The sequence below is a fragment of the Ambystoma mexicanum genome, chromosome 5q (genome assembly GCF_040938575.1).
Source record: "Ambystoma mexicanum isolate Mex_15411 chromosome 5q, UKY_AmexF1_1, whole genome shotgun sequence".
Classification (NCBI taxonomy): domain Eukaryota; kingdom Metazoa; phylum Chordata; class Amphibia; order Caudata; family Ambystomatidae; genus Ambystoma; species Ambystoma mexicanum.
The window spans coordinates 1080921166-1080936470 of NC_090933.1; the positions used below are offsets into that span (position 1 = coordinate 1080921166).

At 48.6% G+C, this 15305-nt stretch overlaps 1 protein-coding gene across 1 annotated transcript in view; it reads left to right on the forward strand.

The window, feature by feature from the left end:
- Positions 1 to 15305, forward strand: part of FAM91A1 (family with sequence similarity 91 member A1) — a 1180047-nt gene that overhangs the window by 1114553 nt on the left and 50189 nt on the right. Inside the window, exon 22 of the mRNA XM_069621589.1 lies at positions 1485 to 1605. Within this exon, the coding sequence (XP_069477690.1) occupies positions 1485 to 1605 (121 nt within the window). The remainder of the gene's footprint in view (positions 1 to 1484; positions 1606 to 15305) is intronic.

The window sequence follows — 15305 nt, forward strand, 5'->3', positions numbered from 1 at the left end:
CCCGTGGTTGTGCATGTGTGTACTGTTATGTATTCTTGTATTCATGAGCATGTGAATCCATGCCAGACCCCATGCTGGAGAAGGAACAAGTTACTTACCTGTAACTGTTGTTCTCCAGCATGGGTCTGGCATGGATTCACATGCAAACCCTGCCTCCAACCCCTCTGCGACTCTTCTCTTGGTCCTACTGTCCATTTACGTGCTACCAAATCTGAAGATGGCTGCCAGGGAGGGGCTTAGGTAGAGGGCAGTCATTGGCTGGGGGCAGTAAGACCCAGAGACCAGCAATTGGTTATTGGTAGAAAGACAGTTCAGAAACAAACCTGAAACTGATTTTCTTCCTTACCGAGGATTCACAGCCTGAAGACCGGGAATATTCATGAGCTGGTGAATCCATGCCAGACCCATGCTGGAGAACAACAGTTACAAGTAAGTAACTTGTTCCTTCTCACAAATTGTAACACACAGGAAACACCTTTTTTTTTTAAAAAAACTTCTATCCTCTTCTCTGCCAAAAGGTATATAGAAGGACTTTGAAGTATACTTAGAAAACGTGTGGGTCACACATCTGTACAAACATAGAAAAAATATGCACAATCTATGGACATTTTACTTATTGACACTATGTTGTGTATATTAATCAGAGGTGAACTGTTCAACAAATTTATGTTCAAACTAAAATCCAAATAAAGGTTTCAAAAAACATAAACCTACATTATTAGATGAGAAACTGTTAAATAATTGTTACAGGATTCCCCAATTGCCCTGTTTACTGTACTGGTATATCTAAAACAAAATGAATGCACAAGATCCACTGTCCTAAGAATTGCCCCCCTGGAGGTACCTTTATAGGAACATAAAGTATATATGTTCCATTACCTATATATATATATACCCTAGGCTGTTATATCAGTACTTTTCACCTTTTTGCCATTTCCTTTACAATGGCGATTGAACAAGAAAGTCTGCTATTTTAGGGAAACAGCTTATGTTAATTATTTTGCTCTTTGCAGCCTCATTCTTCCTCGTATCACGGCAACCAAACTTTATAATAAAATATGTTTTCTGCTTTCAACAGATATGCTGATGAGAGCTCATCACATGGGAAGGCAAGATTATGCCACTTCTGAAAGCAAATAACTTCCAAATAACCATTTTTAAAAAAAGAATTGTGGCTATGAATGTTCATATCGGTTGTCTCAGTTTTTGATCCTAACATAATCCGTCATGATGCATTCCATTCTCCCATATTCACAGTGCAGAGGCAATAATATTTAAGGACTCCAGCAACAAGTCAATGTCTAAACAAAATCACATGCAAGGGGCAGGCGGAGGTGCTTTCATCCTTCCCCTTCACTCCTTGCTTTGAAAGCAAACTCTGGATTCAGAAATTCTCACCTCTCCCCTTTTTTCCCAAATGGAAAATATTTAGGACATTAAATACCAAACAATTGGTAATTATCACATTCAATTTTTTTTTTCAGCTACAACGGAACAGCAATGGGTCCCACTGGAGCTGTGCTTTGGTGTTCCACTATTCAGTTCAGAATTGAACAAAAAAGTCTGCAGGAAGATTGCTGCCCATGGGTTATGTGGTAAAGACAGGTTTGTGATTTATTTTTAAAATATATATATTTACTCATCTAGATAGCTCTATTTCACACCTCATATCAATATTTTTAATCACAGTATGTACATCAGTGACCTGTCAAAATGCTTACATGTTATAATACAATTAGCTATTTCAGGATTGTAGAATATAATGCTCATACGTGTCGTCCCCTTTCCTCCATCCTTGTGGGTGTCCTGCAACACAGGGACGGTCCTGGAACCTTTGGCAGTGAAAAATTGAGCTTCACCTTTAAATTTAGTATTGCGCGCGGCCTCAGGTGTGGAAACGCCCCGCCCTCTGGAACCTCACATCAGTCACCTTTTCCACACGGACAGAAGTAGACATGGCAGCTTGCGTGGAGACTTTTTTTGCTTTCCGTTTGTTCTTTCAATTCATATTTCACTCCCCTTCGGTGCCTCACCTCCCCGAGCGCATGTCGGCCGCAGGAGGATTCATGAGATGTGCCTCGTGACTGCTCATTGTCGGCCTTGGACCCCCATGCACTCTGTTTTGAATGTTTGGGGCATGCCCACCACTGGTACTCATGTTCGGGTTGCAGCGCTCTCGCTCACAGGGCATTTAAGAATTGTTTGTTGCGGTGGAGGGAGATCTTCCACACTTCTCCTCTGCCCCACCTTAAGGACTTTGTCTCCAGGACCTCTCGTCAAGACAAGGTGGGCCCTCTGTTCAGCACGTCTCCACAGCGCGGCAACTCCTTCCCGGGGGTTCCCACGGATCGGGGTTCCTCAGATTCAGCTACTGGCTGGCCCCAGACCTCCAAGGCTACCAGCTCCCAAGCCAACGGGCCCGGGGGATCTTCAGGGCACTATGAAGACGGACCTGAGGCTGTCCTGGCTACCAGCTCCCAAGCTGAGGAGTTTGGGGTCACTACCAGGCTGTCCTCGGAAGGGCGATCAAGTTCATCCTCTTCTCCTACCACAGGGGGTAAGGGATTGTCTAATGCCACCTCCAAGATCCTGTCCTCCGCTAGATCCAGCACGGCCACCGGCACAGGTGTCAAGAGCATCCAGCCTACTCGAGCTCCCTCTGAGGTCGTGATTCAGGGCGTTGCGACTACCGGCCATCCGGCTTAGGGCTCAGTGCCTACCAGAGTGATCTCTCAGGTCAACGCCTCTACTTCGGGTGAAAGACCCAAGCTCTATCCTTTCTGTCTGAGGCCTCACTTTGTTCAGGGCCTCCGAGCCCTCCCGCCCAGGGCGTGGCGCAAGGCTTCAAAATGGTGAAGTGGAACATGGCAGCCCCTGCCAGGCAGTCTGCCATCTTGGATCCAGTTCATTGCCCACCAGTGCTTTCACCCATCGAATGGGCTTTACAGGATGATCCCAGCCCCCTTCCCTCTCAAAGCGGCAGCAGACCCTATGGTGCAAGCTTTTGGTCCCCTCAGGGATACATCTACCATCACAGCCATACGGCTACACGCACCAGGCGCCTCAGGAGGCCCAGCACCTCTGAGGGCCCAGCACCTAGGGACTCGGCAGCTTGTGTGGACCGCTTCTTCAAGCTCTTTCTCATGCATTCCCCTCAGATGAAGGGGCTCCTGAAGGACATTGTGAATGTCATCCTGCAGCTGGCACTTCCCTGGCCTCCTCATCAGGGGTGGGACTCCCTTTCCTCTTGCGTTCTCAGTCCCTCCACCAGTTCAGGCCCTACCGGTTGTTTTGACTCCTTCACCTCCTCCTGTACCACCACCAAATCCCCCTCAACAGCTGTTGAACCTGTCTGCGGCTCTGGACCTGTGGGGGGGAACCCGCTAGCACCTGAGTCGCAGGGCCTGGATTCCCCTCCGTCTGTGAAAAAAGAGAGGGGGTGGGGGTGATGACGATGATGACACCAAGACGATGAGCCTCAGCATCGGTTAAGGCCTTTAATTACCGCCTTTAGGGCCTGCCAAAGTTCTTGGGGGTCCCTCTTCCTGAGGAAGCCCCCCGCAATCAGGTGTGCTAGCAGAGGTCTTGGGGAAACCCACCACAATCTGGTCTGGCATCTTCTTCCAGAAGGATGTCCTGTAAGTGGCGCGAGAGGTCTGGGAGAAACCCAGGGCCAATGCCCAGATGAACAATAAGTTGGACAGCAGGCTTAGACTGACAGACGGGAAGCCAATCTTTCTTGTCTCCCACCCGTAGCCCCATGCCTCTGTGGCGGCTGTGGCCTTGTGTTCTAAACCATTCTCTTCATCGTCTTCCTCCACGGGAGCCACCTCCAGTTGCCTCTCCAAGGAGGACAAAGTCCTTGAGTCCTTCGGAAAGAGCTGTTACTCCATCTCAGGACTGCATCTGCTGCAAGCCAACATGGATGCCCTCTTGGCGTTGGCTAATCAAAAGCTGTGGCGGGTGCTCTGGGAATGTCTGTCTGACCTCCCTTCGGACAAGCAATCTTCGTTCAAGGCCGATCTGGCAGATTCCCGGGCCATTGCGCAGGACCTCATGGAGTCTTCCGTCTCCCACATCAACGGAGCCAGCAGAGGCTTGTGCCTTGGGGTCGAAATGCGGATGGCGTGGATGCACGCCACTGACGTGCAGGAGTGGATCCTGGATCTGCCCTTTGAGGGTGTGAACCTTTTATCATTGTCGACCGATGATGAGTTGACAAAGAAAGAAAACCTCCAATCAAGCTTCCAAGTCCTTGGCCATCCTGACAAAACCAGGTCGGAAATCCTTCCCTCAGTCCCAGGGCAGGACCGAGTTCAAGCCCTGTGCTTTCTCTGGCTTTCAGGGGTTCTGGGACCACGGTACATGAAGGTCTGACAGGTCGCCCAGCAACAACAGGAGGATGCAGCAGAAGACGTTGCACAGGTTTTTCTGCTCCCCCTTCTCTGTCACGCCTCTGATGCCAAGAAGCGGTGACGTCAAGGTCTGGGAACACAGCTCGCCTGTGGGGCCTGTTTGGCCCTGTTCCAGGACACCTGTAAGTGTCTTTTCAGCAATCCGTGTATCCTATCCGTAGTCTCCATAGACTTCAGTTTGCCTCTTCCTTTGCCTCTACCATCCTACCCTCCTCTTTGTCAGATTTGGTCCCCGGCTCTTTTACGGAAAGGCCTTTCGCTCTTGGAGATGCAGGTGATAGAACCGGTTCCTCTTGTAGACAGGGGCTTCGATTACTATTTCAGGATTTTTTACGGTACCCAAGAACAACCAGGCAGGCCTGAGGGTAGTGCTGGACCTGTAATTTCTAAATCTGTCTTTACCGCTGGAACGCTTCAAGATGATTACTCCTGCGCACTTAGCCATGTTCAGGGTACTGGATGTGTTCCCTGGACCTCAAGGATGCGTACCTGCATGTACCCATCTTCAACAGCATCGGAAGTTTCTTCGGTTCACGATTGTCATACCACTTTCAGTAAAAGGTGCTTCACTTCGGCCTGAAATGGTCTTCATAGGGGTGCGCTGGAACACTACCGTTGAGCAGGTGTTCCCCACGCCCGAGAGGCTTATGTCCCTCCGCAAGGCAGTGGGACACTTTCTGGCCAACTCAACCACCTCCGGTATGGTGATTCCAGCACATTCTGGGCCTGATGGCCTCCTGCACGCTCACTGTACAGCATGCTCGCCTCAAGATGAGGCACCTCCAGCTCCACCTGGCGGCCAATTGGGATCAGGAGACAGGGCCTCAGTGGGACAGGGTCCCCACGCCACCGCTTCTGCTGCCCGATCTTCGCTGATGGATGCCATGTCTCAGTGAGCGCCCCCGTCACCCGACCGTAGCCTACCCTGGTGGTGACAACGGACTCCTCTCTCTCAAATTGGGGGGCTACTCTGGAGGGCTATGCGATTCATGGAGCATAGTCCAGGACGGAAGTCCTCTTGCAAATCAATCTGCTCAAGCTCAGGGCAGTGGGCCTGGCCCTCAAGGCGTTCTTGCCCCTCATCAAGGACAGGTCTGTTCGGGTCAGGACGGACAATTCTACTACAATGTTTTACCTGAACAAGCAGGGTGGCACCCGTTCCCCCCACCTCTGCATGGAGGCGGTTTGGATCTGGGAATGGGCCCTGATGGAGAGGATTTGGATTTCGCCAGTCCACCTCCTGGGGAACGGCAATGCAGAAGCAGATGAGTTGAGTCACTTGGGGTTCAACACCTACGAGCGGGAATTGCACAACTCGTTGTTGCCCCTGTTACAACATTGCAGGTTCGCGGACCTGGATTTGTTTGCATCTCCCCAGAATGCCAAGTGCCCCCAGTTTGCTTCATTGGCAGGTCAGGGTCGGGGGTCACTGGGAGACGCATTCCAGATCTGTTGGCACGCCGCAGGCATTATGCGTTCGCGCCCACCCCTCTGCTCCTACGGGCCCTCTACAATTCCTGGCTCTGCGGGTTGCAGCCTCCCCCTGGTTGCCCCCCACTGGCCTTCAAGGCCCTGGTTTTCAGATCTGCTGTAATTGTGCTCCCAGCGTCCCCTGAGCATGTGTTTTCGGCAGCCAACCCGGTGGTTAAGGCCCACCTTTCACCTCTGCGTGCAGGGTTAGTGAGCTGCAAGCGTTGTCTTCGTACAAGCGTTTCACCATGTTTCACAATGCCATGGTCATCTTGCGTACTCAAACTTCTTGCCCAAGGTGGTCTCTCCGTTGGTCTGAATTAAAAGGCTGCACACCCACCCACTATACTAAATGTGAAGGGTAAGCTCAATTTTTCACAGCAAAAACTCCTGATACCGTCCCCATGTTGGGGGACGCCCACAAGGATAGAGGAAAGGGGACTATGGACTATGAGTACTCTAGTCACTACGGTGAGTAACTTTTATTTACTCTCTAGTTTGTATTGTGATATATCGATGCACTGTCTCTGGCCGTGATATCCCTATTAGTCACCCGTACATAAATGTGTTTTGAGCTGACTAATGTGCTTAGGGGGGTGGCATGGGGCCGGATGTCACTACCTGTTGTGTTGTAGGTCCCAGAGGAGGAACACAGTGGGATCCCACCACTCCCCTAGTACTACATCACCACCAAAGCCTAAGGGACCGCAAAATCGAGGAAATGGGGGATTCAGTGGGAAAGGGAGACCCTGGAAGGACTAAGACCAGGGAAGTCAAGGTAGACTTAAGGTCAATGGCTTATTGGGGCTGGGAAAAGGGAAAGGACTTTGGCGGAGTGGTAATCCTGAACAACCTATAAGTCAACCCTCTCCCATAGTTGGGTTTCTTAAAATCTATTGTGCCCATGATAATTAACTACCCCGTCTTTTTATGAAGGTACCAGAACTATTAGGTATTGGTCCACACTGTCGCTAACCCGCCTCATTTACATACCTCAATGAGAAATCTCTGCCTGCTTAGTGCCCTATTTCTTGTCAAGCAAATGTCTCTTGCCACACAGATGTCCGTTTAGCACTGCCAGTGTTTGTCCCAACCGGCATTACACACAAGAGACTCCACTATAGCATTGAAACATGTCAAAGAATCTACCAAAATGGAATCCTGAATTCGGTAGCTAAAAAGATCAACACTGGTTTCAGTTCAGGCACACCACAAGCTACTTCTCTTTGGTGTGCAGCAAAATTTCAGGGAATCACGAATGGGGGATTTTGGCATAAAAGGCAGGACTCTTGGGATAGATGTCAGAGTCACCACTGGAACTGCAAGGAACCGAAGAGAAGCGGAGAAGAAGACGGCTGCTGCAACCCTGAGTCCCGGTGAAGCCCTGCTGCAGTCCTGAGCTATCTACCCTTCAACGACAAGAGAAGATCCAGTCCGGAGTCTTCTTCCCTTGAGCCTGGTGGGATCAACCAGCTCGTCTTTTCTTTAGTCAGAGAATCATCTCCTGGGTCGAAATCACTGCTATGCTGTAGTGGTCCGGATAGCCATCAGAAGAGCCCTCTCCTGATTTAAAGGAGCACACCTTTTATTCCTCATTGTCTTTTTCGCTACTGCTGGCCTCATCCCTTCGTAGTGCAGATGGCTCCAGACGTCCTCCTTCTTGTCCCCACGACTGAAGCCGCAGGAACCTTGAGTCTGCAGGAACTACCAGGAACAACTGTCGTGACACCAGCTTTTCTCCAACGGAATAAGGTACTGTGCACACTTGTTCATTCTCTCCGTCTGACCAGCCGGAATCGGGGTGAACCCTTTTCCTCCACGAAGATTTGTTCTTTCTTCCCTCTTTCTTATAACTTTTCCTTCCATTTGACAATCTTTACGAACTCTTGGCATCTCGAATCTCGAACTATTCAACGTGTGATCCTCGGCAACTGAGCATCTGCTCCATTGACACTGGCGCAGGCCCATTGTCTTTAATCTGTATCTTTGAATAAGTCCTCGAGTCTCCTTGCCTTGAAAAAGTATTGCCTTTGATTTTTATTCACTTATCCCTTGTTTGAAATTCTTAAGTACAAAGTGTGTTTTAACTTCTTGAGCATTTCTATCCGCAGGTACGCGTTAGTATCTCAACTCCGGTCTGTCAAATCCTAATGTACTTACCTTGAATTTACTGAAACAAGTGGAATTGGTTGTGTGTAGTGTATTTTACGTGGGGTTTCGAATTTATAGAAGTGAAGTGTTTTATAACAGATGGTTTAAAATAAATGTACTTGTATTTATTACCTGAAACCTTGAGTCAGTGTTTGCTTGAGTCACAGTAATTGTGGTCCTTTGTGTAATCTCTGCTACTGCTTATTTATTCTTGAGATAAGTCTGGCTGCTCCGCTAGTGCTACCAGTTTAACAGTGTAGTACAGGCTTGTACCAAAGGTGAACTTGTATTACCACTTGTAGTCTTAATTATGTGTAGTGGTCCCTTAGGGCACTGCACAGGATTCTGCCTAACAGTGCCTATGGCACCAAGCTCATTTCAAAGTGTACTCAGCACACAGAATACCAGGGGCACGTGCAGCAAGGCCGGGCGGGGCCCGATTATCACAGGTAAGGTACGTGCAGAAGGAGGAGCTAGGTGGGGCCACAAGGCGGAGCCTGCAGGGAGTGGCCGGGACCAGGCCATATAAGCCGGCCCCACCCGAATACTTGCTAACTGCAATGGAACGCTTGCCGCCGACCAGAAGACTCTTACCTGATCCAGCACGCGCGCTCCCTGTCTCTGGAACCTTCGCCACCTACCTGGTTCAACACTCGCACCTCGACCATCTTACTGGAACTGCATCATCGCCGGGAGCATTGACACTCGCTTCCCCCTTAACAGTCGCTGCGCACACCTTACCTGAGATCGCATAATCGTCGGAAGCACCCCCATCTGCTCCCGACTCGCCCGCAGTCATGCACACCTTCCTGGAGTCCTCGACAGGTACAGCCCAGCAACCTTACCTGTTCCGAATTCTATCGACTCAGGACCTTCTTCGGATGCTGACTCCACGCGGCACCTCCAACCACCATCAGGAGCTGGATACTCTCCTCCAGTCATCGCCAACCTGCCGCACCTGCAAAGAGAGTAAGAGACACAAGGTGAGCCATCGCACAGACCGCAACTCGCTAAAAGCGGCATTATTTACGAACTTGGTGCAGTTTCAGAAATCACCCACTTACCTACCACTGGTGGAAACTCCCGGAGCTGCTTCCTTTGCCATCACGCGCTCCTTGGTCATCTTCATTGCTACAGGGGAGAAAGAACAATATACCATTACGAACAGTATCCCTTGGGACAGTGTCACTACAAGGGCACAGACAATAAGAAAATCATTAACACTTACCTCCAAGACGGAATGTCGCAGCCGGTCTGGACCGCCGGAATCAGGACCAGTGACGTAACTAGGTCCATCCACAGTGCCCCTGCTGAAGGAAAGCAGGGCGGAGAGCTCGCCCTTACCTATTATCAGGTGAGCCTGCATGGGTAAACATCTGCGCACCACATTCTGGCACGAAAGGGCGGAAGGGAACCACGACTCCACTACGCTAGCCTCATTGGCTCTCATCCTCTCGCCGGAACAGGTCCAGTCTTCCAGGCCCACGAAAAGGCAGTCGTTGGGGGGGAAAGAAGCGACCAGAGGGAGTTAACTCCAGGGACTGCTCCAACCGTGCCCCAGGGCCCCCGCAGAGACCAGGTGAGCGTAACAGACTTTGAGGTGTAGTATACTTGAAAGGACAAGCAGAAAGTGGTAAAGATGAAAAAGTGCAGAGATACTTGGAACAAAGAAGAGAGGAGTGTGAAAAAGGCGGCATATACCTGGCGGGGAGAGGAGAGAGTGGAGGAAGTGCCACAGATAAAGATGTCAAGAAGGGAGTTGAGTGAAGGAGGGAAAAGATAGCATGGAACTCCAGAGAGAAGTGAGAACCAGGGAGGAGCATAAAGAGGAGAAGGGAGAACACAGAAGGTTGCCAGACCTATATCAATTAGGGGAAAGGGGAAGCTAAAAGGAAAGGTGAAAAAGTGCGTGATCATTTCAGGGTATCTAGCAGGAGGAGGGATAAGAAAGGTCCTACAAAAGAAGCACCTGTTTGTCCTTTTCTGGAAACAACTGTGGCGCTCGCCACTAGTATTCAAGAGCTCATATCCAAATCTCCAGTGAACCCAAGGAGATCTGGCAAAGCATGACCTTGGTGTGGCAACATCTGAAGCAATCCCAAGCCCCACAAGATGACCAGTTAGAGAGAGCTCAATATCCTGAATATGATGTCTATACCGGAAAGATCCAACCAAACTAAAGAACCAAACTAAGAAATAAGTGCAAGGGACACTCGAGACCCTATTGACTTTGCATTTTGTTTAACTGCCAGCAGGCAGTACCCTCCGAAGCTTGAGATGGACTGCCGACAAGCTACAATTTCTCTCTTTTTGATTTCTTTAAAGAACCCCTTGCTCGTTTACCCTATCCATTGGGAGCCCTAGGCCTATTTGCGCTGTAAAATAAACCTCCTTGTGTCTTATTTCTGTAGTGTTGAGCTGTCTGTTCATTTTTCTGTGAAGGTAGTCACTGACCTGTTTGGCAAGGAATACTCAGACCTCAGTGCTGCATTTTGGCTGCAAACAGGTTCAAGGCATTAAGGCTGAACTACAGTTCTCTATAGCTCTTGCTCAGCACCAGGCTTGCCTGTTCTTCTTTGCACACATTCTGCCTCTCTGCACCACCCAAAACAGATGCACAAAGCTCCCACAACACAGAAGAATTAATAGCTCAGTAGGGAGAGAGAGTTTACAGATACCGCGTCAGTTTTATGAGATACTTGAAGGGGAAAATTAGGTGCAAATGCAGCTATTTATGCGTGCACCTAGATGGCTGTGGTGGACACTGGGTGATTGTTAGGTAAGATTGTGTGCAGTACCCTTTGGGAGACTACAGCAACCTTGTCCTCCTGGCAATAGGTAACCCAACCTTTGGTATAAGTCAGTACTGCACAGGTTGGTAGTGTGGCTGAGCAGCCAGGCTTATATCAAGTGGGGTCAATATGAGCAGTAGGGCTTTTACACAAAGATTCACAAAGAAACATATTCAAATAAACTCTTACACTCAAGGATTCTTGATTAAACAATTATTAATTTAACAGTTATATAAGCCTTCTTCAGAAGGGGGCAAAACATGTAACACTTCAAAATATACTTCATAACACACTCTTAGTTTCTCTAATCAGATTATGCCCATTGTGGATGGCACACAGACACTTCCTACACCCTCAGGTGACTTAAATAGCTAGGACACTGTGGCCATTAATTTATCACTGGTACATTTAGAGCAATACTGAGTTTGGTGCAAAGGTTAGATTGGTAAATGAAACAAAGGTTAATAAATAATTGATAAACTGTTAAGTACTTTTTGAACCCTCCAATGCAAAGTGGATTTAACCCTTTGCTGGTGGAAAGGTAAAGGCACTGAGTCAGAGGTAAGTCTCTCAGGGAGCCAAGACAGCCAATGTGAGTTGAGCAAAGTCTAGCAGAGGTGAAGATCTTCTTTGCAGGTAAGTAAAAGTCCAGCACAATGATTTTAGAAAGCTTTGTAGAAATAAAATCACTTGAAGGGCCACAAGCTGTGAGGCTTGTGAGGGGCAAAGCTGCAAGCAACTCTGCAAGGGCAACCAAGACAAGTCTTAACTGAGAACAAGTAAGGCTACACCACAAGAGGCAAGTCCTCTTAACTTTACAGTACCTGTGGGTAGAAGAAATGGTTCCAGCTGGCTTCTGTTCCTGTACAGCTCTGCAGATACTGGTGTTCCTGTGCCTCAGTCGTGGGAACAAGAGGGAGGACGTCTGGGGACTCCTGCACTGCAATGGGAAGGTCAGCAGCAGCAATGGGCAAACTTCAATTCTGCGGCACTTCGTGGTTTGAGCTCCTTGCGTCTAAAGCAAATAGCAACACTGCGGTTCTCGGATACCGCTTCAGACTTTCCTCACATCTGGGGTCCCAGCACTCTTTTGAGGTGGCTCAGGCTCGGTCAGCCGTGCTTCAGGGAAGTCCAGAGGATCTTCCTGGCGCTTTGGTCCGACTAAAAAGCAACCCACACGGTTTTGTGTTCCTCTCCCTGGCACTTCGGTTCCAGCAGCAGTAGCAGTGGAAGTACAGCCAGCTCCGAGAGGATGTCTAAACAAGTTCACTTTGGGGTTCATTGTTCCCACCAACTCAAGGGGAGAAGTCGTCCTTACAGGGCCTCTCTAGTCGAAACGAATTTGGTGCTTCAGCACAGCAGCAGGGCTTCACCGGGCAAACCAACGGTCCAGGAGTTGCAGCAGACATCTCTTCCAAGTTCTTCTTTCGGATTCCTTCGTCCAGTTGTCGACTCTGCCTTCCAAGCCAAAAAGCCTCGCCTTTTATGCAGGTTTCTCCCATTCCAGCCTAGCTGTCAACCACACAGCAGGGTGGCTGTCCTCCAAGGACAGCCAGCTGGCCAATCACCTTTGGGTGCACTCCTGTAACCAAGGGGATTAAGCACATGGAGTTTCGGGCACCTCCCTCACTTCCTGCCCCTACCAGACATACTGGAGTCAGAGGCGGGCTTCATTCGTGAATCCCGCCAAAGACAAAACTAACCATGAGACCAAACCCGTTTGGTGCGCAGAGTGAATCTCAAGAAGGACCTTTCCAACAGGAAATGGCAAAAAAAAACAAGACTGGGGCCATTTTGACTAAATGGGCACCCTTGGGTGCCTTACTGCAGCTGCGAACGCAGCCCGCAGTAAAAACATAATGGTAGTTAAAAGTAAACCACTGCCACCAGCTATTAATTGTAGAAAGGGTAACATAAAAATGTTATATGGGAAACTAGACAAAGGGCTAATAAGTAACCCCTCCAGCACCCTATGGTAAGATAGTCTGCACTGGGTCTAGAAAGTTACAAAATGTAAGTAAAGTCAATTTGACTTCACTGCTCTTGGAAACAGTAGTTTCACCAAGAGAAGGTATTTAAACCTTGGCAAATCTAAGAGACTTCCCTGTGCCACTGCACTGAAAGTGCTGTGTGACATAATGCAAAGATGATGCCTATGAAGTTTGTCAGACTCCAAACTCAAAAGAAACACAGAGTATAAATCACAGAAAAATACATAGGAGAGTCGGAAAAAGGTTAGAGATTAAAGTCCAGCTGTGGGTCTCTAAGGTAGAGAGGAATTCAGCACATTTCTGATAATTCTTCCTAATAATGATTGTCTAGATTTAAAGCGCCCTTCACCGCCACCTGTTCTACTGTTCTTCCTGGGTTAGTGCCCAGGCCTCTCTCCCAGCTTGTGTACTCCCTGAGTTACTGCCGAGATCACCCTTCCGGATTACTCTCTCTCTCCTTTTCCTTGGTCAGAGCCCCCACCTCTCCTTTCTCTGCATTTTCTTTGGTCAAAGCCTAGGCCTTTCTCTGTCCACCTTTTCTCCTTTGCCAGAGCTTCAGCATTTCCTTTGCCTTTTCCTGTGCCAGAACTTTGGCTGTTTCTCGCCCCATTTTCTCGTGGTCCAGGGCTTCTACCGTTTCTCCTTCTGCTCTCTTACCCTTGGTTTTGGCCATTTCTTTTTCTGCCCTCCCTTTGGTAACAGCCTCTGCCTTTACTGGGGCGCATCCTTTTTTTCTCTGGGATAATGTGCCCAACTCACCTTCTTCACCTCTGTCTTTTCATGGGCCACATCCTCTGTCTTTAATCAGTCGACATAATGTGCTCCGTTCATCACCACCTGCTCCTGGGGTAAACTGCCTTGCTCACCCTCTTCAGCTTTTCTTTGATGTCCTACTTTTCCACCTTCATGCACTCTGGGCTTTCCCTGTATTTTCCCTCATACTAAGAACTCCTATTTTGCTCCACCTTTCTCCACTCTTCAGGTTTTCTACTTCACTCAACCTTTCTTCACTCTCCTGGTCTTAGTTTGCCTACTCTTCTGAGGCCCCCCTTTGACTCTGCAGTGCTTCACTCTTTATCCAACATTTCTCCATCTCGCCAATACTACAACTTGCCAAGTCTGAACCCTAAAGTACCTTTTCACTATTGTCTTCAAGCTGCCCTTTATATAAAGCTTGAATTGAATAGATTCCCCTTGAGGGGATGGAGAGGTCAGGTGTTCTCACTTAGTGTGCTCAATGGCCTGGATGCCATTTAGTCCTCAGTCTACAACAGGCGTCTTTAAATCGGTCCACTTCTATTTTGTTTGTTTTTCTCTGTGGAGCTGTGAGCTACTATGATGGTGCTGCTATCTTGGCTCTCGCCCTCAAGGTCTGGTCTGCCTGTTCTGCGTACTCTGCATGTTATATTGTGTACCTTTAAGTCTTTTTATTGTACTGGGAGTTTGGAACAACCTTTCTCCAGTATTCTGTGTTGTGTGGGTGTTTTTCCTTTTGATTTCAATGGGGAAATTGGCTGCAGGGTACCATTTCTACCGTGATTCAGGCTGTACAGATATCATAGGTCTCCCTTTCAATGTGGGGAAGATGTAATGCCCTCTTTGTATCTGATTGTTGAACAGGAAAGTGTTGTTTTTCTCCCCGTCATACTGTGTGTTAAATGAGGATGGTGCGGTTCTCCCAGAACATTTCTCTTTCGAGTAGGCAAGGTAGTTCTATGGTCCGATTAGGGTTCTTCATAGTCTGTTACTTGTAGCTGTAGTTTTCTTCCTCCAAATTATCTCCTGGTTATTTGTATGATCCTTTCAGATGATCAGGGAAACTTATCCTTGGGATATTTTCTTAAGATTCCTTGCTGGTAGTGGACGAGAGGAATCACTCCCAGGTCTTTCTGAAGGTGGCCGGCAGGTCATTGTCCGATAAACCTTCCTTTTCTTTCTGGCCTCCCTGGGCAATATTTTCCATCTTACTTTGGCTGTGTCTCTGTCATCGTTTTTTGGTAAAACCGGACAAGAGTGCCCGAATCACCACAATCATAACATTGTGTGCTGGCATGTAGCTTTTTCAAACCACCAATCGAATGGGCAAGTTTAAATACTGTAGGCCGCTGACTGGGTAACTTAGACGAAGGGGGAGACCAGGTCTTTTAACTGCTATTCACTGATGCCTTGTCGGGGACTGGTGAACCCTCCCGAGCCACCTCCTCACCTCTATCTTCAGAAGAGCTGTCTTGGGATTCAAACTGTTCCTTCCTTCTTGATTTCTTTGCTTCCTTAGTCTTCTTTTCCTTGGTCATCTTTTCTTTTTTGTCGTGCAAGTAGGGACGCGCTCCTCCAGAGGCCACGTTGGCAGGGAATAGAACCCAAGCCCAAGGGAACCCTGAGGAGCAAGCCCAACACCAGGGAAAAAGCTCTCAGGCACCAAAAAACCCTGCTAAGGATGAATATGGATGTTTTCACACAGTCTATTGGTTGAATACTGGGACGAA